This window comes from Oncorhynchus keta, chromosome 27 (genome assembly GCF_023373465.1).
Source record: "Oncorhynchus keta strain PuntledgeMale-10-30-2019 chromosome 27, Oket_V2, whole genome shotgun sequence".
Classification (NCBI taxonomy): Eukaryota; Metazoa; Chordata; class Actinopteri; order Salmoniformes; family Salmonidae; genus Oncorhynchus; species Oncorhynchus keta.
This window is the reverse complement of record NC_068447.1, coordinates 35,652,776-35,679,445: the sequence shown is the minus strand read 5'-3', so window position 1 is coordinate 35,679,445 and position 26,670 is coordinate 35,652,776. Positions and strand designations below refer to the sequence as shown.

The following is a 26,670-nucleotide window of genomic DNA, read 5'->3' as shown; positions in this document are numbered from 1 at the left end:
GGAGCCAGGCACAGCCAATCAGAATTAGTTTTTCCCCACAAAAGGGCTTTATTACACACAGAAATACTCTTCAGCGCCATGCTGTTTAATCAGCCTCTTGATATGCCAAGCCTGTCAGGTGGATGGATTATCTTGGCAACGGATAAAATGCTCAATAACAGGGATGTAAACAAATGTGTGCACAACATTTGAGAGAAATACGCTTTTTGTGCGTATGGAACATTTCTGGGATCTTTTATTTCAGCTCATGAAACCAACACTTCACGTTGCGTTTATATTTTTGTTCAGTGTATAATTCTTCCCTTTGAATATTATTGAGTTATATGAACCCAGTAAGAAAAAGTACAAAAATGTATGCACTCACTACTTAAACGTGAATAAATTATCTGGACCAGTCCTTTTAACAAAAACAAAATCCTTTTCTTTCTTTTTTTTAAACATTTTTTATCTGGTTAAAGTGCTAGTTGGGATAACTAAATATAATTCTTTAAATCCTCTTGCAGTCAGGTAAAGTAATGTGAGGGGTGTGTGGTTATACTCCCGGGCCCATGGTCTCAGACTGACATCACTGCTGCTTACAGTTCTCCTTCTTCTCTTTGGATTTGGAGTGTACAGATTTGTCGCTTTGCCTCTTGGTGGGCGGGATGAACGTTGGCTCCTCCATAAAATCATGTAAGCCGGAGTGAGGAGTGGGATGAGACTGGCAGGAGGATGTGCCTATAAGGAACAGGATGTTTTAGAACTGCTCATTACCTCTACAGTAGAAGCTACATGTTATGATGAGATGATCCGCGGTGTTGTTATTCCTACCAGAGATTGTCGGTCCTGCTCTGATGCCCTCCTCGCCTTGTCTACTAGCCTTGAAAGTTGGGTCCAGTTCCTCTGCAATGTTTCTGATTCTGATTGGCTGTTGTGATCTGTAAAGATATGAGTAGTTGGTTGAAATATAGAACTACTTTCATAGCCAAATCTACCACGACATGATTGCAGCCCACTCAACGGATATCAAAATCTCTAGCAATCGGGGCACAAGACAAGGGTAATCGCTGTCTCCAATGCTCTACTCTTTGGGGGCGGAGCCTCTGGCAGAGTTGATAAGGAGCAATCCAATTATTATGGGTGTTTCTGCAGGCGGCCTGCAGCACAAGATTTCGCTTTACGCGGATGATGTCTTGCTCTACATATCCAACCCTGAGAAATCCCTCCCATTTTAGACAATTGCCCAGTATGGCAAGTTCAGGTTATAAGATCAATTTGAACAAATCCACTGTCTGCCCTCTCAATATTACAATCACCAGCTCTATGAAGACACTATGTCCTTTCCAATGGAAGACACAGGGGTTTCAATACCATGGGATCTTCATAACACCAGATCTGAATAGCCTTTTCAAGGAAAATGATTCCACTCCTGGATCTCCCTCCCAATTAGCTTAGTAGGAAGAATTAATGTAATCCGTATGAACATCCTCCCTAAACTGAACTATTTATGTCAGATGCTCCCATGCCATCTCCCAGTTTCCTTTTTCAAAACAACTAACCAAAGCATCACCAAATTTATATGGGGCAATAATACAAATCTGGGATCAAGTTCTCCACTCTATTGAAACCTGAATCTAAGTGTGGTCTTGCCCTTCCCTCCCTTCAATTGTACTACTGGTCTGCCCAAATCCACAACATGCTAACTTGGATCACGAACACACAAGAGTCAACGTGGATTCAGATAGAAGCCCAACCCTGTGGTTCATTGCCCCTAAGCTCAATTATATTCATTAATAACGTTAGTGAAGTGGGCAACATAGCCAAAACCTTTGATTTACAGCACCCTACTAACGGAGGGACTGTAAGAAATACCTGGGCATTTCCTCCCAAATATGTCCTCACTCGCCTATAGTAGGCAACCCAGACTTGCCAAAAGCCCTGAGGGATGCCAACTTTAATCTTTGGCATACTCTAGGGATCAGGACCTTTTCAAACCTATTTCATCAGAAAACCACTACACTGAAATCCTTTCAAGAGCACTGCAGTGAATTCAATGTGCCAAGATCCCTTTTTCTATACATCTTCAAATTAGACATGTCATTTCCTCATTTACTTCCAAGAGGAGGTTTAGAGCTCAGTTGAATGAAGTTGAAACCCTTCTTGTCACCGCACAATCCATTAAAGGTGAAATCTCTTACATCTATAGACTCCTTTCTGAGAAAGGAGGCTCCTCCTTTACTCCTTTGAAAATAATCTGGGAAAAGGACCTTGGTCTGACTATCAGTGATAAGTTATGGGCGGAGGTTTGCAACAGGGTATACTGCGCCTCTACTAATGTAAAAATGATCTAATTACACATTTTTGTACACATTTTATTACACGCCTTTGAGATTCCATAGAATGAAAACAGACATTTCTCCAAACTGTAAAAGATGTACCTCTGAAAGTAAAACCTATATGCATGTATTTTGGAGCTGTAGAGAGATTGCCAGATTTTGGCAATCTGTACATACTGCTGCACAGAAAATACTAGATGTACAGTTTGATATGACCCCGTGTATCCATCTTCTTAATGCCCAGCATTTGCTTATGACTATTACATACTTCGCTAAGAAATGTATTCTCCCATTGTGGGCCTCCAATACCCCTCCTACATTTAAAATGTGGATTGACCAGATTGAGCTTTTCAAGAGGGAGAAAGTAAACACTTATGACCTCTGCAAGAACAGCCCAAATTTGATAGACTCTGGTCTCCACTACACAACTATATTCAAATTGGACAGAGTGAATGGGGTGATTAGGGAAATTAGCAGATATGTTGTGTAAGGTGCTGTAAAATCTAAAAACTAATTATTTGCTGGTTGTCTCAGCTAAGGCTGGAAATAGCCAATAAGTACCTTGATAGTGCTCCTGCAAGTTTTATATACAAAGAAATATATATATATATATATATATATATATATATAATTTATTTTTTGTATTTTTTAAATTATTATATATATATATATAGTTTTCAATATTATTATTATTTTAAGTCAGTCACATCTGTGAATGTGGAATGTGTTTTTTTGGTTGAAAAACAAAGAACTTTAAATTTAATTTTTTTAAATTATCTCTAGCAATTACTTTTTCAAAAGCCCCATACTTCTTCAGCAAATGATAAATCAGTCAGGTGCTAAAGGAGGGCACTTCCAGCCTGGGGTTTCCCAGTGTTATACACACACACACACACACACACACTGACTCACTGGGTTGTGGGTCTAGGGGCCTGATAGTCTGGAGAGCAGTCTTCAGTAGGAGATGGAATGTCATCTGAGCCCAGTCTCTCTCGCTGGATCTGAGACACAGGACAGTAATTATAAACAATATTCCTATTGAAAACATTGTTTTGAAATAAGACAGACACTTTATTCAAAAGTAGCGTCAATAGTTAACACTACGTAGGCAATGGCTCATTACAGTTTGTTTTTTTCTTCCCCCAATCGCTTTGGTACATTCACAACTTCGTATTAAACTCAAAACAGATCAAAAGGGCAAGTATTTTAAAACTAAGCACATTTTCAATTGACCAAGTATAACATCCTCATCATTGTCACTTTTTCACTAAACTTAAAATCAGTTTAATCTAGAAACACATGTTTCACATTGCAATACATGTTCATAAAGTCATTCTTCCATAATGCAGTGCTCACATTACTTTTGATAGGATCCTCTTCACATTTGTTAAAAATCAATTTCACTAGGACTTAAGTGATTATCAATTAAGAGCAGTCAGATTAACGGTTTGGTAAACCTATAGACTTTAAACTGGTTTGTTACTACACATAATAATTAAAATGGATATTTGTGAAGTATTAATATATTTCTAAACATTTGTAAAAACCTGTTTTAGCTTTGTTATTATGGGGTACGTAGATTGTTGAATTTTCTTTAAAAAATTTAAACAATTATAAGGCTGTAACGTAACAAAATGTAGAAGTCAAGGGGTCTGAATACTTTCCGAAGGCAGTGTATGTAACAAATGCTTCCTCTAAACGTGTCCAACATGCTTTACTAAAATTGCATTGGCCAATGCAGTACTGTAATATTAGTAGGCTATCCACCCAGTGGGTGAAAACGTGCTTAGGCGATGACATTACACTTCCTTATGTTTAAAAAAAACAACATGTTTTTAGATCAACCTATGGCCGAACACTCAGGACAGGCTTGTTGCAAACTAGTACCTGAAACATTGAGATAAGTGAAAGAAACATTTGTTTAATTTGATTACAGTACACCAACAGTATGTTGCGCTTATTTCAGAACACCACTTGTATTTTTTGCATCATGATTATGAACGATGTCTTCAATGATCACACACCTTCGATCAAACATGGGAGAAATGGAAACGCGGTCAGTCAATTTCAACGGGTAGTGCATTGCCTAATGTACTGTAGCATATTACATTCAAAAGGGACAGTTTTGAAACATGCATCTTGCATTTATTGCTAATGGATTGGACTGGTTGTTAAAATAACTACATTGAGAAGATATCATTAAGTTGGTGACGATTAAAGCAATCTTTTTATAATCTTATACAGCCAAAGTGGGAAGTTTACATACATACACCTGAGCCAAACACAATTCTTGACATTTATTCCTAGTAAAAATTCCCCGTCTTAGGTCAGTTAGGATCACCACTTTATTTTAAGAATGTGAAATGTCAGAATAATAGTAGAGAGAATGATTTATTTCAGATTTTATATTTTTCATCACACTCCCAGTGGGTCAGAAGTTTACATGCACTCAACTAGTATTTGGTAACATTGCCTTTAAATTGTTTAACTTTGGTCAAACGTTTTGGGTAGCCTTCCACAAGTGTCCCACAATAAGTTGGGTGAATTTTGGCCCATTCCACCTGACAGAGCTGGTGTAACAGTCAGGTTTGTAGGCCTCCTTGCTCGCACACGCTTTTTCAGTTGTGCCCACACATTTTCTATAGGATGAGGGCTTTGTGATGGCCACTCCAATACCTTGACTTTGTTGTCCTTAAGCCATTTTGCCACAACTTAGGAAGTATGCTTGGGGTCATTGTCCATTTCGAAGACCCATTTGCGACCAAGATTTAACTTACTGACTGCGTTGAGATGTTGCCATCTATTTTGTGAAGTGCACCTGTCCCACCTGCAGCAAAGCACCCCTACAACATGTTGCTGCTACCCCCGTGCTTCACGGTTGGGATGGTGTTCTTTGACTTGCAAGCCACCCCCTTTTTCCTCCAAACATAACGATGGTCATTATGGCCAAACAGTTCCATTTTTGTTTCATCAGACCAGAGGACATTACTCCAAAAAGTAAGAGCTTTGTCCCCATGTGCAGTTGCAAACCGTAGTCTGGCTTTTTTTGGCAGTTTTGGAGCAGTGGCTTCTTCCTTGCTGAGCAGCCTTTCAGGTTGTCGATATTGGACTCGTTTTCCTGTGGATATAGATACTTTTCTACCCGTTTCCTCCAGCATCTTCACAAGGTCCTTTGCTGTTGTTCTGGGATTGATTTGCACTTTTCACACCAAAGTACCTTCATCTCTAGGAGACAGAACGTGTTTCCTTCCTGAGCGGTATGATGGTTGTGTGGTCCCAAGGTGTTTATACTTGTTCATCTGTACAAACAATAGTACACGTCGTACCTTCAGGCATTTGGAAATTGCTCCCAAGGATGAACTAGACTTGTGGAGGTCTACAATTATTTATCTAAAGTCTTGGCTGATTTCTTTTGATTTTCCCATGATGTCAAGCAGAGGCACCGAGTTTGAAGGTAGGCCTTGAAATACATCCACAGGTACCCCTCCAATTGTCTCAAATGATGTCAATTAGCCTATCAGAAGCTTCTAAAGACATGATATAATTTCCTGGAATTTTCCAAGCTGTTTAAAGGCACAGTCAACTTAGTGTATGTAAACTTCTGACCCACTGGAATTGTGATACAGTGAATTATAAGTAATTGTTGGACAATGACTTGTCTCATGCACATAGTAAATGTCCTAACAGACTTGCCAAAACTACAGTTCGTTAACAAGAAATTTGTGGAGTGGTTGAAAATCGAGTTAATGACTCCAACCTAAGTGTATGTAAACTACAGACTTCAACAGTATTTTGGATCAATGGTGAAAGAAGTCTTCAAAATGAATGCACAATAAATACTTGTTAATATGAGACTGCTGCATTACAAGTGTTAAATTCACCACACACACACGTGAAAATGGCACCAAAAAGCGATTGAAAACCCCCCCAAAAACAGCAGCAGCTACCAGTCTCTCTCTGGCAGTTCTCCTGTCATAGGGGTCAGCCAGGTCATGCGGTTCACGCTGTGACCCCGGGCCATCAAGGTCACGTGAACGACGCTTTGACTTCATTTCCTGCTTCTGCATGAAGCGGGCGATTTCCTGACAGAGGACACAGTGACCACAAAGTGTCATAATCACACCTTTGGCTTTGAAGGCTGCATTTTCTAATGGTTTTGCTAAGCCTATGATTTATCTGATGACTAGTGAGATTGGGTGATAAAAAGTTCATACAAACTTGAGACTCCCTTAAAGAAACTGACGAAATCATTATATTTACGGCTGTACCTCCAAAACAACATCTTACCTCATCCTGGGCCACTTGTGCCACTCTGAAGTCTCCCGCTGGATAGGAATCACGTTGATAGTGGGAGGGACGGGCTGGAGGACTCTGCAATGACAACACCAGAGAAGAGTGGTTAACACTCAGCAACATAGTAGTATTCGGGAGAGCTGAAAGTACATCCAGCAGGTGGCACTGTGGGTGGGGTATCCTTCCTGTTCCTTACCCTCCTCAGCAGCTTCTCCTCCTCCTGCAGCCTCCTGGCCAGCTCCTCATCCAGCAGCACCTGCTGCAGCTCCCCCAGGTCCAGACACGCCCCTTTCTCCAGCTGCAGTGCGGCTCCTGTGGGAGGAGAGACTTGGAGTCAGGAGGGTTTAGAGAAATAAGGGGTGTGATGGGAGTGATGCTGTGATGTGGTATGATAAAAGGTATATAGGTATATAAATAACAGACCTTGAAGATGAAGACAGACATGTAATTAGAGGAAAGAAACGATACAGCACATGCTGTTAGATCAGTCTGTTAGATCATTTCAAGAGATGAGAGGACAAAGAAGATGAAGGCTGGAGAGGGGTTGAAGAAGAGCAGCTGTTCTCTGAATAAAGGAAATCCAGGTTAAGATATTTCCCAGACCATCAGAATGACCAACAATATTACAGAGGAAATATCACACTTTTGAAAAAATACCCTTAATCAAAAGGGAAAGTACAGTAGCTGCCTCCCTGCAGGTCTGCCTGTTCAGAGCACTGAGGTACCTGCAGCCTGTAGCTCTGCGTGTTACCTGCTCTGTGGGTGTGCTTGGATCTGGCCCTGATGGAGGGCCCTCTGCTGCAGAAGCTTTGGCTGCGCTGGGAGACTTTCTGTGAGAGTGGGGGTCTCTCCTCCTCCTCGGAGTGGTACTGCTTATCCTCCTCCTCATGCTGGTGTTCACTCCTCACCCTGCGCTCGCTATGGTAGTGCCTGTCGCCCCTGCCCTCCTCCCTCTCCTTGTCCCCACCTGAGCTGACCTTGTGTCTGGAGTCTCCACTACTCCTCCCCTCGCTCTCTCTGCTGAACAGCCTATCATCTCTACAGTGTTCATCATAGACCTCAGTCCCACTAGCCTCGTCTATGGTCAGGTTTTCATGGATTTTTTCTCTCTCCCCCTCATGACCACGGTGACAGAGGCTCTCTCTTTGTGAGGCACTCCTTTCCCTGACATCTCCATGGTAACTGGGCCTGTTGCAAATGGCCATTTGAAAAGCCCTCTGTGGTTGAGAGTTGTTACAGGCGATGGTATTTCCCCCATCATGCACCTGGCTGTCTCTGCCCTTACCCCTTGCCCGCTGTGACCGTGACCCCCCGTTGAAGCTTTGCCTCAAGGCCACACCCCGCTCTCTTAAGTCATGGGCAATCAGTTCCCAGACATTTCCTGCCCGCCTGCTGTCGCCATGGTAACTATGACAGCGTCTGCTGGTGTCGTCCTGGAAGCGGACTTGTTTCTTGTCGCTGGTCTCTCTGTGGGTCCAGCTCCTTCTGACCTCATCTCGGTCTCTATCCTGCACCCCTCTAGCAGGGTCACTAGTTCTTCCTCTGTAGTGCCGCTCCCTGCCATCCTCTGACCTGGGGTCCCTGTCATAACCCCCATCACGAGCTACCCTGGGATTCATGTCCCAAATCCTATCCCTGTCCCGCAGACTCCCCCTTTCTTCCCTCTCTCCTCTGCCCCTCTCCCAAACCTTGCCATGGTCCTCTCTGAAGCGGTTGTGGCGGCTGAGACTCCCGCTGCTTCGCTCTTGTGGCCGGTGCACAGGAGTCCTGTAACCACTAGGGGCAGTGTTGAGACGTTTCTCCTGTCTACACGGCCGGGATGGAGGGAGGTGTTCAGGGAAAACAGTGTCTGTGTGCTCTGAGCCTTCATCACTCAGATAGTCAGGTGGAGGGCATTGGAGGTAGTTTCTGATGCGTCTAGGGGGATCCATGTGTCTATCACGTGATGATAGAGTTCTGTTATTCTGTCCTGCTGTCCTGTAGGGCTCAGACAGAGGCGCAGCTGTAGAGTCTGACTGTGGCTGTGTGTTAGAGATAGAACACTGCCACCTGCTGGTAGCAGGCTGATGGTGCAGCTCTTCTCCATGTATGGGGCTGGTGCTGAGAGCAGGCTGGTGTGGGCAAGCCGAGGCAGGGACGCTGGCACTGTCTTTAGTCAAGCCAAACATGCAAACACAAAAGCAGGTGAATGTGGGTGTTTGTGTTTTACATGTATTATTAGGCAGGTGCAGTAAATAGTGCAAGACAGACTTGGGCTGCATGTGAAAATACAAGGGGCCATGCTAAATTAAATGCACTTTTTTTTAAAACACTTCTTAACCCTATTGGGCCCAACAGAGGCATGTCATTAAATTATCATAAGATTATTTAGCTATAAGTGCACATTCAAATACAAGCTTGACAGACAAAACACATACAGTGCCATGGTCCATGTTATTAAGGAGATAGCTATAGCTGAGTGATTGCCAAAGGGATAAGGCTGACCATCTATGCTGCCAGGAGACCTGTGGGGTCAAGTGGATGCAGATGGGATTGACAGCAGTCAAGCATGCAGAGCAAAGCAGAGTTAGATTAGGGCCCATCCTCCCCATGCAAGCGTTAGACTTTACCACACAGCATCTATGATCTACACCTACAACGCGGTCACAATGATCCAGGTGTGGAGGGCTTGATGGTTCGTCACTTTCAGTGAAATTAGAAACAGTGGGGTTTATTTAGTTCATTAAGATTTCAAGTTCCTCAGTGTCATATTTTGTCCTCGTTGTGATCATAAAAGAAAACAGCACGCACCCCAATCATGGCTTTGAAAAAAATAATTGAGAAGTAACAGAATTATCAGGAAAGGTCAGAGTAACAGGCACCACCCAAAGTATGATTCAAACCAAAGCAATCAATCATTTAGACATGATTTCAGAAATAAAAGAAGCCACAGAAAGATAAAAAGGAACCCTAAAACAAATGGTCTTGTCAACACAGGAGCCTTTTACACATTAAGTACACCGTTAGAGACATTATTGGAATGGTTAGCAATATTTGGAAAGTGACAGTATCAGTTGCTTCCCTTATACAAGATAAACAAAGTGTGGCCGTACCGTCACTGAGACTCTCCTGCCTACTCCTCTGTCTGACCCTCAGCCCCTCCTCTTCCTGAATGCGTTTAGCCATTTCCTGTGGAAACAATGTTACCAAATTTCAATGGTCACATACACATGTTTAACAGATGTTATTGCAAAACGCCTGTGTCTATCGTTTCATCCATGGGACCAGAACCGTAACAATAAATTCAGTCAGCACATGTCAATAAAATGAATAGTTTTGAGATAGAAACAAATGTCTTCAGCAGGTATCAAATATCAAAGTAAATAAGACTGATTTGAGGTCAATTCAGAGCAGAACAGACTCTTCACACACTCAGTTGCCATACAGAGTCAAAAATGTCAGCCAAGTATTGCGGGTGAGGTTAACCAGGCGTGTACGTGGGGAAATGTTGGCATCAACGACTGTGCTTCCTATTAAGTTTCCAACCATCTAGCCTTCATTCAAAAACCCTTTCCACTGATTTCCCTGCCCATGAAGGAGGTCATTAATATGTACAGTACAGATTAGCACCACAAGGTGTCAGTATAATATTGTCCACAATCACCGTACAAAGACCGAAGCAATTACTCAAGATGGTAAAGCAAGTACTAGCAGTTAACAGAACCTTCAAAGAAATCAGCAAAGAATGAATGGTGAGTGATGTGAAGCATCCACAGAACAACATGGCTACAAGTGTACGATTATGACACAGATTAAGAACAATGCCAAGAAGTATACTCTAAGTACAAACAAGGATCACAATGGTCCATGACTCAGTCTGGTGGTTCAGGGGGTTAACGCAAACAAACAGTAAATGACAAAACATGAACTCCATAGAACACAACACGCATGTATCTTTGCCTTGTTCTGTGGAAATGAGAGCACTACAACTAAACAGTATTTATTATCATGGGTGGAAACCCGCAGCATGATAAACACTGAGGGCTAGCCGCTGTCATTGCATAGACAGAATCTGGGTGGCCTGCATTAGAAAGGCATTTGTCGACAGAGGAAGTGTTGAATGCAGAGTCACAGTAGGTCACTTGTCTCCATTATGAGTGAAATTGGGCAGGTCCACATTGGCCGCTCAGCACAAAACCAACTCTGGGTTAGCATGGTCCCAGTTCAGTTTGTGCCGTCTTACCAACTCTTATGGTCAATGTGGCAAGACGACACAAATAGATCTAGGACCAGGCTCCTGGTGGCCTGGCGAGGCTGGTTATTTCAGGAAGGCCTGGGGGCTGATCAGACCAGCAGATCAGACCAGCAGACCAGAGACAGATCAACCTTTCATCTCCCCCTGCCTGCCGGGCAAGCAGAGACTGGGCTCTGCTCTGGAAAAAGTGCTAAGAGGACTGCTTCACTTTCACCCAACACCTTGTCAACTGGGCATGCCAGAGACACCCTGTACAAGAGCAGCTCTAATAGACCTCCAGAGACCTGGGCTATGCCTTTATCCCCAGAGCCCTCCTGTAAGACAGACATCATCTATCCATTGTAATGAAGAAGCCCTCTATAAAAATACAGTGGGGCAAAAAAGTATTATTTAGCCACCAATTGTGCAAGTTCTCCCACTTAAAAAGATGAGGCCTGTAATTTCCATCATAGGTACTCTTCAACTATGACAGAAAGAATGAGAGAAAAATCCAGAAAATCACATTGTAGGATTTTTAATGATTTTATTTGCAAATTATGGTGATTTCTGGCTCTAGGTGACACCTGTATTCAAGAGCATGTTGTGTCTCCACCGATGGTGGGCACAGACTCAACACTGATTATGTAAAGTAAGGTCTAAGCTACACCATAGGAAGCAAAAAGGTTTGTGTTTTTAGAGAGACTTTTTTTATGTCTGCAAAAAAAGGACAACAATCCCTGTCAGTATAACCTCTCGACACCACTTGTAGATCAAGCGCTGCAGGTTTAGAGGGTTCTCAGTTCAACATCTCTAATGACACAAGTGAAGTGTTAAGAAAGACCATACGAGCACAAGCACTGTTCCTCTAGCTTGAGTCACAGAGCACTTCGCCAGCTCAGCGCTGCCAGCCTCAGCAGACAATTAGCAGCTTGACATGGCAGGTTAGCTCAGGAAGTGCCATGGGGATCTGGCATTTAGACTGACTGCACCGCCTGGTGCCTTCTGTTCTGCTGTGCAATTAAACAGTCAGCGGGGATGCTAATATTTAATCAACACACTACATCAGCCAATCTTCCATAAAGGTGAATTTGCTTGGAGTGTGTTTGCTCATCATTATAATTAGCTAACACTGAGGCTTCTGAAAGTGATTTAGCACTATTAAATCCATGGAGTAAAGACTAAGCTTAGTCAAGTGATTCTACAGACGAGCAAAGACATTGACCTTTAGACATCAAGTCTTTGAAGAATTCATTAAAATTAACAAATTGCTGTCTTTTGGGGACTTGCAATAACCTTGTAACTGGAATATGTATACACAAAAAGGACTGGCAACATGAAAGACCACCACTTACAGCAACACTACTGTTCCTGGGCCAAGCCACTAAAAGATTTCCACCCTACCCCTAGAATGATGGACACACCCACAGTCTGCTCTGACTTCACTCACTCTGAACAAGGATCCTTTATGAGAGTGAGGCATCTAAGCTTCATCTAAAAGGGATAATCCAGCCCAAACCACTGATACCTATGATTTACAGTGGTAAATAACACTAATGTGACAAAATCTAATACAACACATAGCAGAGTACCACTCTTCATAGTTTCAACCACAGTGGTGGCTGCATCATGTTATGGGTATGCTTGTAATTGTTAAAGGATAATTCCACCCACTGCTGATGTCAAAAGGGCTCTATAAATACATTTGATTAGTCCATTGTTGACATAGTCCCAAATCTTTTGTTTGTCAGCAATAACATTAAGATAGGAAACTGTCAAAATACAGGAATCATTCGTGTATCATGCTTTTTGGATCATATGACGCAAAAAGCGCCATCATATGATGTAAACTACATCATATGGGTATCAAGCCTCCATCGTCTTATTGTGTACATTCCTCTTTTCATGCGGAAGCATATGCGGTCTGTGTATCTAACCTAACGTAGCATGCGTAAAGGAGTATCCATCTGTGTCCGAGTCAGAAATCATGGTAATTGAATTAATTACCATGTCTCTGTGCCGAACTAGGTTGAATATTTGCTATGAAAACTACAACTTCCTTCTGCCATGTTTCCCATATAGTTTTGGACTTCTCTCGTGAATGATTCGATTTCTCTCTAGAGAAACGGTGTGCTGGGCTCACAAAAATCCCGAAATGAAAGGTTCAATTACTTGAATTCCAATGTCGGTCAATTAGTTGTTTAACCTCTCTTGGGTAGAGGGCAGTATTTTCACCTCCGGATGAAAAGCATTCCCAAAGTAAACTGCCTGTTACTCAGGCGCAGAAGCTAGGATATGCATATAAATGGTTAGATTTGGATAGAAAATTGTGTTTTCTAAAATGGTTAATATAATGTCTGAGTATAACAGAACTGATATGGCAGGCGAAACCCAGAGGACAAACCATCCAGGGATTTAAAAATATATATATTGTCATAGGATTTCCCAATTGTTTACTATGGGATACCCTTATTAGGAGCTGGCTACAGTTCCTGTGGCTTCTACTAGATGTCACCAGTCTTTAGAAATGGTTTGATAGTTTTTCTTTTGAGAAATGAAGTAGTCCTATCCATTGTAAGTGTCACTCCAGGTGGACTCTACTGTTTTGGTCAACTGGAGCGCGCTTCACCTTGTTTTTATTCGGTATTAGAAACAGTTTACTCAGTCTTAAATTTTATCGACGTTTTAGGGTACCGGAGGTTGGATTAGGAAAGTTGTTTGAAATGTTTGGACCAAGTTTACAGGTAACTTATTAGATACTTTGTAAGCATGTTGGGCGAGTTGAAACCGGTGTATTTCTAAATCAAACGCGCCAAATAAATTGACATTTTTGGGACATAAAGGACATTATTGAACAAAAAGGCCCATTTATGATGTTTCTGGGACATTTGAGTGCCAACAGAAGAAGAGCTTCAAAAGGTAAGGCATTAATTATATCGCTATTTCTGACTTTTGTGGCACACCTGCCTGGTTGAAATATGATTTGCATGTGTTTGTATGCGGGGCGCTGTCCTCAGAGAATCGCATGGTTTGCTTTCGCCGTAAAGCCTTTTTGAAATCTGACACAGCGGCTGGATTAACAAGAAGTTAAGCTTTATTTTGATGTATAACATATTTTCAAGAAAGTTTCAATTACGTATTTTTGAATTTCGCGCTCTGCAATTTGACTGGATGTTGGCCAAGTGGGACGCTACCGTCCCACCTGCCCATATTAATAACCTCCCCCAAAAAAACATAATTTTGGTTAAATCGCTCAGCACTTGCTCTTCGAGACTTATCCAGAAATACACTCTGTAATCGCTGCCAAAGGTGATTAACATGTATTGACTCAGGGGGTTGAATACATACCTAATCAAAACAGTGTTTTATTTATCATAATATTATTTTTTACAAATGTTAGAATTTTTCACTTTGACAGTTTGACATGCGTTGAGTATTTTGAGTAGATTGTTGACAAAAAAATGACAATCAAATACATTTAAATTCAAGGGGTGTGAATACTTTGAAGGCAATGCACCCATTTTTGACAAAATATTTTACAAAATTGTACAGATAAAGCCTCTGCATCCATCTAGCCTGTTTGTCATAATACTATCCTTCAGTGGGACAGTAAAAGGGATGGAGCATAATCTGGAGTGAATTACCAGGAAACTGCTCAACTTGTTATTCATGCTAAAAGCGCACAAGTTGTCACTCTGGTGGCCTTTGACCCTGCTCAAATCTGAGTGGGTAAACCAGCGGCCCAGAGCAGCATTCAGCTCCACTGGGACCTTATTCTTTACAGAGCCACATTATATATCAAGCTATTTGGACCCCACAGAACTGAAGTAGATACAGGAAGCTATAGGAAATCCACTTGGATTACTGAGCAGTGAGTACAAAATCAGTATTGTAGAGAACCACTATGAACCGCCAGTCTCTCCTCAAATCAAAAGGCATCTGCAGTTTACCTCATCCTCCAGCTCCCTTCTCTGAGCCTCCTCATCAGCACATCTCAAGATCTCCTCCTGGATCATCCTGGCGTACTCAGAGTCCTCCTCCTGACTGTGTACACAGAGGGGACAGGGGAGAGGGCTAGGATTACTACCGAGAGATCAGACCACCCTGTGTTTCATATACAGTATAGTATGTACAACATGCTGCAAGCCATATGTACACTATACCAGAGTACACATTTTAAATGATTTAAGAAGTGTTTATGGAAACCGTCTAGATCAGTCGGGGTCAAGCTGCAGAGGGTCACAATTCTTTTTGGGGTTGTTGAGAAAGATGCATTAGAAAAATAAAACATGTTGGAACAATTTTATTTTCATTTTGATAAGAGATTAAAATGTAATGAATGTAAGGTTATTTGTCAATGTATAACTAGAAATGTGTATATTTTATGGTTGCGTCATTAGATTTGGAGTGGGGTCACGAAAACATAGGGTCCCCAGAAATTCTGGTGGAAACAAAAATGGGGTTCTCGCTGAAAAGTTTGAATACCGGTGGACTAGAGAGTTTGAGATAATGACAGACAGGTAAGTACAATAAATGCACAGAGGTAATATGGAGAGTATCAGGTAGTGTGTGTGTGTGTGTGTGTGTGTGTGTGTGTGTGTGGTGGGTTTAGTATCATTGCAGGGACCAGAAGTCCTCACAAGACTGGTAAAACAAGGAAAATTCAGAGAAGTGGGGACATTTCACCAGTCCCCACAAGGAAAAAAGTCTATTTTAGGTTTAGGGGTTAGGGTTTGAATTGGGGTTAGAATGAAGGTTAGGGGATAGATTTAGGAGTTAGGGAAAATAGTATTTTGAACGGGAATAAATGTTTTGGTCCCCACAGGGATAGTAAAAAGTGTGTGTGTGCATGCACATCGAGAGGATGAGGTAGAGAACGTGTGTGTGTGTGTGTGTGCATGCACATCGAGAGGATGAGGTAGAGAACGTGTGTGTGTGTGCATGCACATCGAGAGGATGAGGTAGAGAACGTGTGTGTGTAAGTAATATTTATTTAAATCAACACAGTGCCTTACAGTTGTCTAGATGCCTGGCTCAGGAGGGCTCCGTGTTGAGCTCTCTGTTCCTCCTCCTCATTCTGCAGCCTCTTGGCAATGCGGATATCATTCTGCACCAGCTGGTTCTTCTGCATGTTGGTAGTGTAGTACTGCTCAACTGGAACAGAGGGGAACACAGGGTTACACGCAGACAGATAGAGTGGACCAACTACTACTGTAACTGACTCATTACTATGAGGGACTGGGATTGATATAGTTGTACTTACTTTCCTGTTCCTGTAGGTTGTGTGCCAACGCTCCATCCTCTAGGACAGCAAAAACATGGCACACTGAAGGGGAAAAAATGGCAGTTGGTCAAAAGCCATTTTAACATTTCAAATCACAAAAGAAAAAAAAGAAAAAAGCATTTATTTCTACAAAAAAAGGACTAAACGTCTTTATTTCCATGTCATAATATGTGACCATAGCTTTGGGGGGGAAAATAATATTTGTTCTTTAATGAGAGAAAGACAAGTGACGTCAAATACTTCTATTCTGTTTCGATGTACAGTGGATTCAATACTGAAAGAAACATAATACTGAAAGTGCAACTGCCACTGTGGTACCGTAACAAAAGATCTGACTGGTGCTGAATTGCGCTGCAAGGAGACAATGTAGTGGGCAGTTGTGTTTTTGGCACAGCAGTCCCGCAGACCACATCAATAGTCACCCATGACATCCTACACTGCCTGGTCCAATCACATTTTGTACTAAGAGGCCAACAGAAAGGGTACAAGACATTACATAGACTACATCTAAACAGGCTATACAAACAAGCCCTTCCTGTGTGTTTGGGTATGTCTATTATTGTAGTGTGATGACCAGAGTCAATGAGTTTCATGGCTGGAGGACTGCCCAGCGAGTCTCAGAGGAACACCCAGTCTGGAATTATGCCAGCAGCTGCAGTGTAACTGTGCACCAGAGCAGACCAGACCAGACGATGTTGTGTGCTGTGTGTAGGGTCTGGGCCTCTGTCTCTACCATCACTCCTCCCTACAGCCACACACTAAAAAGGTTTGCCTCATGGCAGTGTGCTCACTCTTTTACACAAGCACCCAAAAATAATACATAGTGAAGAAACAAAAATACATGCAAGAGATATTAAATTCTTAGATCTGTAAAGTGTATTCATACTGAATAAAAATATAAAAACACAACACGTAAAGTGTTGGTCCCATGTTTCATGAGGTGAAATAAATCATTACACAGGTGCACCTTGTGGTGGGAACAATACAAATGTGTTGTCCGACAACCTCACAATGCCAGATGTCTCAAGTTTTAAACGAAGCATGAAATTGGCATAATTACCGAAAGCATGTCCACCAGAGCTGTTGCCAGAAAATGTCATTTCTCTACCATAAGCCGCCTCCAATGTTGTTTTAGAGAAGTTAGCAGTATGTCCAACCGGCCTCTCAACCGTTGACAATGTGTCACCACACCAGTCCAGGACCTCCATATCAGTCTTCTTAACCTGAAGGATCATCTGAGACCAGCCACCCGGAGAGCTGATGAAACCGAGGAGTATCCGTTTGTAATAAAGCCCTTTTGTTGGGAAAAACTCATTCTGGTTGGGTGGGCCTTGCTCCCCAGTGGGTTGGCCTAAGCCCTCCGAGAGACACCCACAGCTGTGTGCCCCTGCCCAGGCATGTGAAATCCATAGTTTAGGGCCTAATTCATTTTAATTGACTGATTTCCTTATATGAACTGTAACTCTAGTAAAAATAATTGTTGCATATATACACACACACACACACACACACACACACATTTGTTCAGTATATAAAACAACTTTTTACAGACTGTCTACCACAAAGACAACTCTAGTGGACCCCAGGAAGAGTAGCTGCTGCTGCAACAGCTAATGGGGATCCTATTAAAATACCAAATGTATTTTACCTTTATTTAATTAGGCAAGTCAATGAAGAACAAATTCTTATTTTAAATGACAGCCTAGGAACAGTGGGTTAACTGCCTTGTTCAGGGGCAGAAAGACAGATTTTCATCAAGTCAGCTCGGGGATTCGATCTTGCAACCTTTCGGTTACTAGTCCAATGCTAACCACTAAGCTTCAATAAATAAACACAACAAATAAATTGACAACTCGTAAATGGAATGAACCAAACCTGGTTTCTCACAAGTGTAGCCTAGGTTGTGCGCTCTGTAAACAATGTGTCCACTGACAATGACAATTGTAAAAGACTAACAATAATAATAAAATGCGTTACAGGAAATGACGTAACCAAACAAACATTGAAGACTGTACGGGAGTTGTAGCGATGAGACAACAATTGGATACCACAAAATTGGGGAGAAAAAGGGGTAAAAATTACATTTAAAAAACAAACAAAAAAAAGACAGTACACACCAGTATTACTAGTACTACCGAGTCCAGTACTACTGGTGTGCCGAAGTTTTTTTTATATATTTTTTATTTTTTTTAAATCAGTCATCTTGCCCCTGAGAAAGGCAGTTGACCCACTGCTCCCTGGGCGCCCGAAGATGTGGATGTCAATTAAGGCAGCCCCCCCACACCTCTGACTAGGTATCCATTCCCCTCCTTTTTTCTTTGCAACTGCTCGAACTGCAGCCTATCGACCAAACAATCGACCAGTCGGCTAAATGGGGTCAGCCCTAAACAGCATGTCCGAGTCCTTCCTGAGGAGAGGCCAGTGTGTACAGATCGATCTTTAGTGCCTTGTGCCTGGTCCCTGGAGGTGCCTGTTGGGGCCCCCACAGCAGCATCTAAAGACTCCCTAATTCAATCAAACTGCTGCATTATGGCCCGGCAGTGTTACACAGTGACAGCTCCCCCATCCCAGTGACTGAGATATACCGGCCACCTGCTGAACATAGTAATGCCCCAGATCAGATTACAACCAGATCGTTAACCATTCCCCCCAGTCCATAAGCTACCAGAAAGTTAGAGGGACAGAGAAAGAGAGAGACCGAGACAGAGAGAGAAAGGGATACCAGATTTGCAGAGGAGAACTTTAGTGAGGAGGCTGGTTGTTGTTAATGGTTTTAGTGGAACACATTTGAAACTTTAGGTGGAAAAATGACCACTGTATTGCCCCCTCCTTTGATCTAGTTTTAATAGCTAGTTTTAAGAGACCAGTGGGTTGTTTACAGTAGCCCAAGGAGGGTCTAAACATCTCTGCCAGCAGTGTGTATTTGTAAAAAAAAAAAAAAAAAAACTCACTCTGGGGCTGACATGGTCAAGTCACTCTGGCAAAATAAACACTACATGCTTGACAGACAAATGGCTCCACCCCATAGCCAGTCACATTCTCCTGTTCCTCAGTTCTGACATTCTATCGGAGCTTTTACAGTCCTTTTTTCAAACACACACACATCAAATAGCCTACACTACAGATGTCATGAAAAGGAGTCATTTCTTTGAGGAGATTGTGAAATTCCAATTAAAACACCCGCTGTCATCATCGACTGGGAGAGTCCCATGTTAACGGTCAATGATCAACACCCCTGTCTCTGTCTGTCTCCATGTATCCCTCTAACTTGTCTCGAACTCTCCTTTCTAAATAGGTTGAGACTGAAGCCACCATTTCTCTGGTGAACTGTAGTAGCAGGGAAATGTTGCCCTGTAGTTACCTGCACTACACCCTGCTCTAATAATGCCATGTTACATTTTGGGTTTACACAAGCAGCCCAAGTTCAGTCAAATCGAGGATGTCTCCCTTTTTTCTTGTTCTGTAAACAGGGAAGGGAGGACGCCCACGACCCTGGGCCTTTCATACAGGGGTTCAAACCATGTACCACAACAAAGACTGACGTTTCTAGTTGGTCAATTTAGGCCGGGATTCAATTAGATCTTGCTTTATTTAAAAAGGTCATTTCCGATTGCACCGACATCTGCAGCATTCGCCGTGAAAATTGCCTTTAAAACGTGCATTGCCGACAAAGCATAATCAGATTGAATACCGGCCGTAGTCTTTTTGAAGGCAGCATGCAAAAGTGCTCAATACTGTAGGTCAAAAGGTGACCACTCTCTCTGACACTAAGCCGAGACACATTAAGTTTCACGATCACTGTGGAGGAATGCCAGTCTGAGTCTGGCCAGTATTCAGAGTTTAAGCCCAGCATTAACCCTCATCCAGACAGACAGACAACACACACCTGCCATATGGCTAGAGAGACTTTACCACTAACTTGATCGACCAGCCGCCCTTGTGTCCAGACTGCCCATTGTGCCATGGAAGGAGTAGGATTAGTCCCTAATCTGGCTTGGAATCAGGACAGCTCAGGAGTTGAAGTCTTTTTCCAGGCCTCAACTCACTCAGAAAAATTATATTGATGGGACACACACACACGAGAAGTGCATCTATCTTGAAATACATTATTTGAATGCAAAATCATCATGCTAAACAGAAGGCAGTGACAGCTCAACTCAGTTCCCTCAGGCCCTAGAGCAGTGGAGGTGGAAGTGACTGGCGGGCTTCCTGGGTAGGTGTGTTAACCAACTTGTTTTCTGGAACTCATTCAACACTTAAACTATGCTCAAGTTCCACATCCAGGGGTGTGGATGGGGAGGGACACACTGCATGACAGGGCTGGGAGGGAGTAGTCTGTGGTGACAATAAAAACAGAGCGAGGAGAATAGATTCAGCACAAATATGTTGTTTACATTATCTTACAGGGGAGGGGATCTTAAGCTTCTTTACAAAAGGCACTGACTTATAAAGCATGTTTCGTAAGAGGATAGGGAGTAAGAGATCAGGTGGAATTGGTAGTGGCACTTGAAGGAAGGACAAATTGGTGGGTAGGGGTTAACACGGTATCAAATTGTCAAGATGAGGGAGTAAGGGGGACGACATCCAGGGTTTCTGATAGATCCAACATTTGAAGAAGAGAGAAACAGGTTGATGAGGGTTCCAGACAGTAGCTGTTTTCCAAAGTCTGTTGTTACAGCCTCTCCAGAGGAAGAGTCAGTAAAATGTTGAAGTGAAGAGTCAGAAGCAGGAAGCCATGACCTTTACGACCTCTGGGTAAAAACAACCTCCCTTATCATGAATCTTCCTCCACCGGGGATGTCAATCATGCACTAGGAAAATGATTGGTGTTAAAACAATGAGTAACGTGCAAATCTGTCCAACCAACCGAAAGTGAGAGGAAGCCACTGGTGAAACACTTGGCTTTTATCTCCCCAGCCACTTGGCCTGTGGATGTGAAGTGGCTGGTTGACAAAAGAAGTGGAGGGAGAGTGGGAGAAAGTGAAAAGGGGTTCTATTTTAGGCCAAATCCCCCCCCCACCACTGTTCCCTTCCTGGGCCCGGTTGCATAAAACATCTTAAGTGTTTCTCTTAAGGGTGTTGCACAGAGCCCCTCAAACATTTCCTTAGGTAATTGCATATTTTAAGGGATTTTACAGTAGTTTAAAGGCATGTATGGCAGAAAGAGTCTATGGTTACCATGGAGATGACCCGATTTACTGAACGAATGTCTCAATGAGAATGCATTTATTTTGGGAGATCGCAAAATAATGATAACGTTTCTTTCAGTAACTTTTTTCTCCTCAACTTGTTTCTTTTCATTTCTAGCATGTCACACTAACTTACAGAGTAGCTAGCTTTGTAGCCATGGATTGTACACCTTCCATTGTTTAGCTAAGCAGCTAGCATGCTGGTATACGTTTTCCTTTTGAAAACAGGGCAGAATAAAACAATACTCGGCGCCACAAACATTGTTTGCATTGATATCCAAAATTAATGACGCACTTAAGGGACCTCATGGGCACCCTTTTTTAAAAATGTTATTTCACCTTTATTTAACCAGGTAGGCAAGTTGAGAACAAGTTCTCATTTACAATTGCGACCTGGCCAAGATAAAGCAAAGCAGTTCGACAGATACAACGACACAGAGTTACACATGGAGTAAAAACAAACATACAGTCAATAATACAGTATAAACAAGTCTATATACAATGTGAGCAAATTAGGTGAGAAGGGAGGTAAAGGCAAAAAAGGCCATGGTGGCAAAGTAAATACAATATAGCAAGTAAAACACTGGAATGGTAGTTTTGACCTTAACCTTTTTACTTAATTTAAGGGGAAAATTCACACTTAAATGTTTTGTGCAACTGACTTTAAGTCAAGGAAACTTTAAGGGGGGGAAAAAATGAGGAAATAAACTTGATGTTTTATGCAACCAGGCCTTGCTCTTTTTATTTATTTATAAAAAATAAATTACCTTTATTTAACTAGGCAAGTCAGTTAAGAACAAATTCTTATTTTCAATGACGGCCTACCCAGAACAAACCTGGCTGACGCTGGGCCAATTGTGCGCTGCCCTATGGGGCTCCCAATCACAGCCAGATGTGATACAGCCTGGATTCAAACCAGGGACTGTAGTGACGATGCAGTGCCTTAGACCACTGCGCCACTGCCTTTCGTCCCTCTCTATAAGTTTGAATGTTTTAACTAGATATGGGACCATCAGCTCCTGTGTGCTCAGACACTGTACGGTAAATATCAGTGTGGGCTAGAGCTGTCACAGAGCAGAGAGGAAGAGCGAGGGAGGGATGTGTGGACTGGGAGAGAGAGTAACTGGGCCGTCACTAGTTGCCACAGCCACAAAGTCATAACCCCCCTCGCCCATTTCTACAATTTCTCTCCTTAAAATGTGATTTTAAACCTGACCACACTGTTAACAGTATACCTAATCTTAAATTAAAACCAAAAAGCACAAGTTTGTTTTCATGAATTTTTACAATATAGCTAATATTGACATTCGCTGTGCTATATAGTGGAAAACAAGTAACTGGGATGGGGGTCAGAGGGGGGTGGGGGCCTTCCTTAGGGAGCTACATTCCTCCGATGAGGCAGACTATATCAGGAAAGCAGAGAAGAAAAAACAGGAACAGATAAGGGGGGAGTGAAAACTAAGCAAGTTTACTTGGCTGAGCTTCTAGAATTGGGAAGGACAATTGGGACAGTGGGAACAGCACTTCAGGAAATAGAGGCAAAACACAAACTAGCAGTAGGAAATTAAATAACTTAACCCTTTTGAGTAAACCAAACTAAAACAATGAATGCATTCTGACAAATCATTTTGGTAAAAATGTATTGTGATGGTAAAGTTTAAAGTGAAAGACATCTTTGAGTGCTGCTATTGTTTTAGCAAGTAGTGTAGTGGTGCAATAGAGTCTACAGTGGGCTTTGTTTGTCCACTGTTCTCTGCTTAATAAAGCATGGAAACGCTCTCTTACACACTGTGCCCATTGTCAATGGAAACAAGTACAGAAAGAGCAATTATCTCAACATCTAATGCTGTCCTGCTCATTAGTTAGCTTTTATGCAGAAATGCCAAAGAAAAAAAAAAGCTATGACCTACGACTGTCATTACAGTGTAAGAAAATGCGAACCCATCGGTTGAAAACAGTAAGTTTGTATCGGTACTGCATTAAGTACCAACAAAATAGTAGCAAGTTAAAAAAGCAAAGTTTGCCTAACAATACAGAGTGGGGGGAGAGAGAGGGAGCGATCTAATATGCACCTAGCCAGTGGGGCGATCCTCCACCCTCAACTGCAGGGAGAGAGATCTAATATGCACCTAGTTAGTGGGGCGATCCTCCACCCTCAACTGCAGGGAGAGAGAGATCTAATATGCACCTAGCCAGTGGGGCGATCCTCCACCCTCAACTGCAGGGAGAGAGAGAGATCTAATATGCACCTAGCCAGTGGGGCGATCCTCCACCCTCAACTGCAGGGAGAGAGAGATCTAATATGCACCTAGCCAGTGGGGCGATCCTCCACCCTCAACTGCAGTGGGAGAGGGGGGAGAGAGATCTAATATGCACCTAGCCAGTGGGGCGATCCACCCTCAACTGCAGTGGGAGAGAGGGGAGAGGGGGGATTTCTGGAATGTCCATCCCATTCCAGGCTCTTATCTTCAGTGCACAGGCCACTCGCTACACAGCAGCCTTGGCTTTGACAGTATACAATCCTGCCTGCCTGTCTTGCTAAGACATCACAAGCACCTCTTATCCCAGATGGACAAAAAGCAAAGCCCTTACTGGTGGAAGACAGAGAGAAGGACAAGGCCACAACTGAAACACATTTACAGGCTTCTGGGTTGCTAACGAACACCCACCTCCCTCCATGAAATCCCTCAGGAGTTCTACGTAATGAGGGTCTGGCTTTTTTGTTTAGTTTCACAGTAATCCAAAGTCACACACATTGGCACATTATTTGAAGTGAGGGCGAGGTGGTATGGTCAGGGCATATGTAGCCTGGCCTGAAGTGCTACACCTTTACTTCCACACACACCTGTTGACCTGGCCAGTGAGTCTAGTTCTCTACTTGCCTTCCTGGACCCGTGGCAGGTGGGACTGATCAATCTCCAGCTCTGTCATGGCTGCAGGAGGCCAGTCACAGCCTCATTGTCCTCAGTGCTGCCCACAGCAGTATCAGTACAGCAAGACCCTAGGGAATGATGGATATATCATAAAGATAAGAGAGTCCAGTATCATTTTAAAAAAGTAATGTTCAAATCAAATTTATTTATATAGCCCTTCGTACATCAGCTGATATCTCAAAGTGCTGTACAGAAACCCAGCCTAAAACCCCAAACAGCAAGCAATGCAGGTGTAGAAGCACCTGTAACACTGATCAACACTGATCTGCAGTAGTAACTCTTACAGGAGACAACACTTCACAGCAGGCACCTTAAGCAGTGGACTTTCATAGTCCTCAAATCTTAATTTGGCTTACAGGTGTTTCTTTGGACAGACGACTGTACAGTAGGCATTCAGTTGAAGAAGCACACATTACATCATTCCTATAGACTCTCCTATGTTTATGTTAAACATTCAAGTACTATTATGAAGGTTGTTGACTGACATAAGCTGTTATGGTTGGAAGGTAAAGTCTAAACTCGAGACAATATTGTAACGTTTAACACTGTTACACATGTAATACTTACACTCTACTGAACAATAGTGAAAAGGTCGAGAAACGCGCACCTAAATGCAAAGGCTTTCTACAGCAGGATCGCTACGAGATGGACCCAATTCCATTCCAAAGGCAATGTACAACATTGTAATGACATTTGTATTATGATAATGTCGACACAATGTGGTCTTTGTCAAATGAATAAAAACATCAAAGGTTTAATGCGTGTCTGTCAAGCTCATCAATCAATCGCTAAAAACATTCCCAACCAAAACAAAACCTAAAGCTGTAGCCTACCTGTATCCGCAGCCCACAGTCCTGAATATCGTTTGTTCGCGCACACAAAAGCGCATTCAACAATAAACATGACAGTAAAGTATAAACTTTGAGATTCTGTCGAAGTTCCTTATTTTCCAGACACTTTATCCGCAGTTATCCTTTCATGTTGGCCATAGTCTCCGATACGTCTCGCAAACCTATTCCAGGCGTCTCGACCTAATACAACTATCTTTTTAGTTTATCAATGAAACAAAGCCGTCAGTCTGGTAGTTTGATGGGAAGCCAGCGGGGACAAACTTAGCACACTATCTCTGTCGAGTTGTTTGGCTCGTGGCACTAAACACTGGCAGGAGCAATCCGGAATCCTTGGGACGCCCTTAACCTCTAACCCTTAATTCCTCATTTTAACCCTTAATTCCTAACTTTAACCCTTACCTAACTTTAACCCTTACCTAACCGTAACATTTACCTTAACCATTTTACATTTTCACCTCAACGGGGTAGCAAGTCCCATGTATTCCAGATAGCTTGGACCGTAGCACTAGACAACAGCCATGTATAGACAGCGTGCGGAATCCCTTTTTTTAACCTGTTGTGCTCTCTCACAAACTCGTGCACACACTTGTAAATATTTATATAGGCGCTTATTATCAATATCATTTTTATTTTTGAATTATACAGACTTGTGTATGTGGCTGGGACTGAACACTACATCGTTTTAATAATTGTCTGTGATTCACCAAAAAAAAACGTTGCCACCAGTTATAAGATACAGGGGTTCCCTTCTAATTCAAAGTTCAAATTAACAGTTTAAAATAGGAATGATATTTTTCGCATTAAAGTTGAACAATGCATATTTGAATGAGGTATTTTCTGCCGTCTGTTGGTGCTATCTAAAAACAAGAATCTGTGGTCATGGGATGACAACATGTGTGACAAGTGAGTGGCCTGAGTTGTTTGTGGAACAGACAAGGTCAAAGGTCAGCCACACTGCAACATTTAGGGAACTGTTTAGCAATGTGTGGGGAGTGTTATACATCAAACATGAATGTGCATTATTTATAAATACAATGTGTCAAGAGGATCTATTGGCCATAGTCTAGCATTTGATAGTATCCAGGCTACTCCATTAATATGTTAACAAATAAGCCTTGCTATTACCAGCCTCCATTTGAATCGCACCAGGTCATGTGCCATATCCTTATAGAAAATAAAGGAGACAATTATTTTGGTGGTGTGTGACACCCTCTTCTCAGCCTTTCCTCCCACCATTTCTCATCTGTTTCTCACACAATCATCAGCCATCTCTGGATATGGGTTTGTACTCCTTAATGTATGCTGTAGACCTCTCTACTCTATACAACATTCAAGCCATTTCTCTTTTAAATCTCTTTTAAATGTGTCCTGTTGCTGCAAAGTCCTTAAATATTCCTCAGGTCAAAGTTGAGACCATCATCTGAGCCTTTTGCACTGGGACACAATCATTCCAATTTAAAACTAAATAGACTTATTAAAACATGCTCTTTGAATGGCAATAAAACTGAGATGAATTAGATGGCCATTGACTTATACAGTCTGTAAATCACCAACAAACTAATTGTTTGGCCTTCCAACAGTAAAATAAATGTCAC

At 42.3% G+C, this 26,670-nt stretch overlaps 1 protein-coding gene across 5 annotated transcripts; it reads right to left on the bottom strand.

Moving 5' to 3' along the window:
• Window positions 1-217: 217 nt before the first annotated feature.
• On the bottom strand, window positions 218-25,639 carry ccdc187 (coiled-coil domain containing 187). Of its 5 annotated transcripts, none has more exons than XM_035738730.2 (13): window positions 25,509-25,639; window positions 24,174-24,292; window positions 16,082-16,144; window positions 15,834-15,972; window positions 14,769-14,862; window positions 9,701-9,776; window positions 7,360-8,757; window positions 6,805-6,920; window positions 6,603-6,686; window positions 6,263-6,397; window positions 3,228-3,316; window positions 811-917; window positions 218-717 (listed from the first exon to the last, which is right to left on the bottom strand). In XM_035738730.2, the coding sequence occupies exons 2-13, from the start codon at window positions 24,220-24,222 to the stop codon at window positions 566-568; spliced, it is 2,502 nt and encodes an 833-aa protein (XP_035594623.1). In that variant the 5' UTR covers window positions 24,223-24,292; window positions 25,509-25,639; the 3' UTR covers window positions 218-565. The 5 variants fall into 5 exon arrangements, with proteins under 5 accessions (XP_035594623.1, XP_035594621.1, XP_035594626.1 ...); XM_035738728.2 differs by lacking the exon at window positions 25,509-25,639 and adding an exon at window positions 25,058-25,486; XM_035738733.2 differs by lacking the exon at window positions 7,360-8,757.
• Window positions 25,640-26,670: the final 1,031 nt, after the last annotated feature.

Excerpts from the sequence above, each read along its gene's own strand:
- ccdc187 (XM_035738727.2), bottom strand. The coding sequence starts at position 25,127 with ATGTTTATTGTTGAATGCGCTTTTGTGTGCGCGAACAAACGATATTCA. Across the intron at positions 14,863-15,833 it reads AGCCAGGCATCTAGACAACT|TCAGGAGGAGGACTCTGAGT; the intron begins GTAAGGCACTGT and ends CTGTGTACACAG. Across the intron at positions 6,687-6,804 it reads AGGAGAAGCTGCTGAGGAGG|AGTCCTCCAGCCCGTCCCTC; the intron begins GTAAGGAACAGG and ends TTGTCATTGCAG.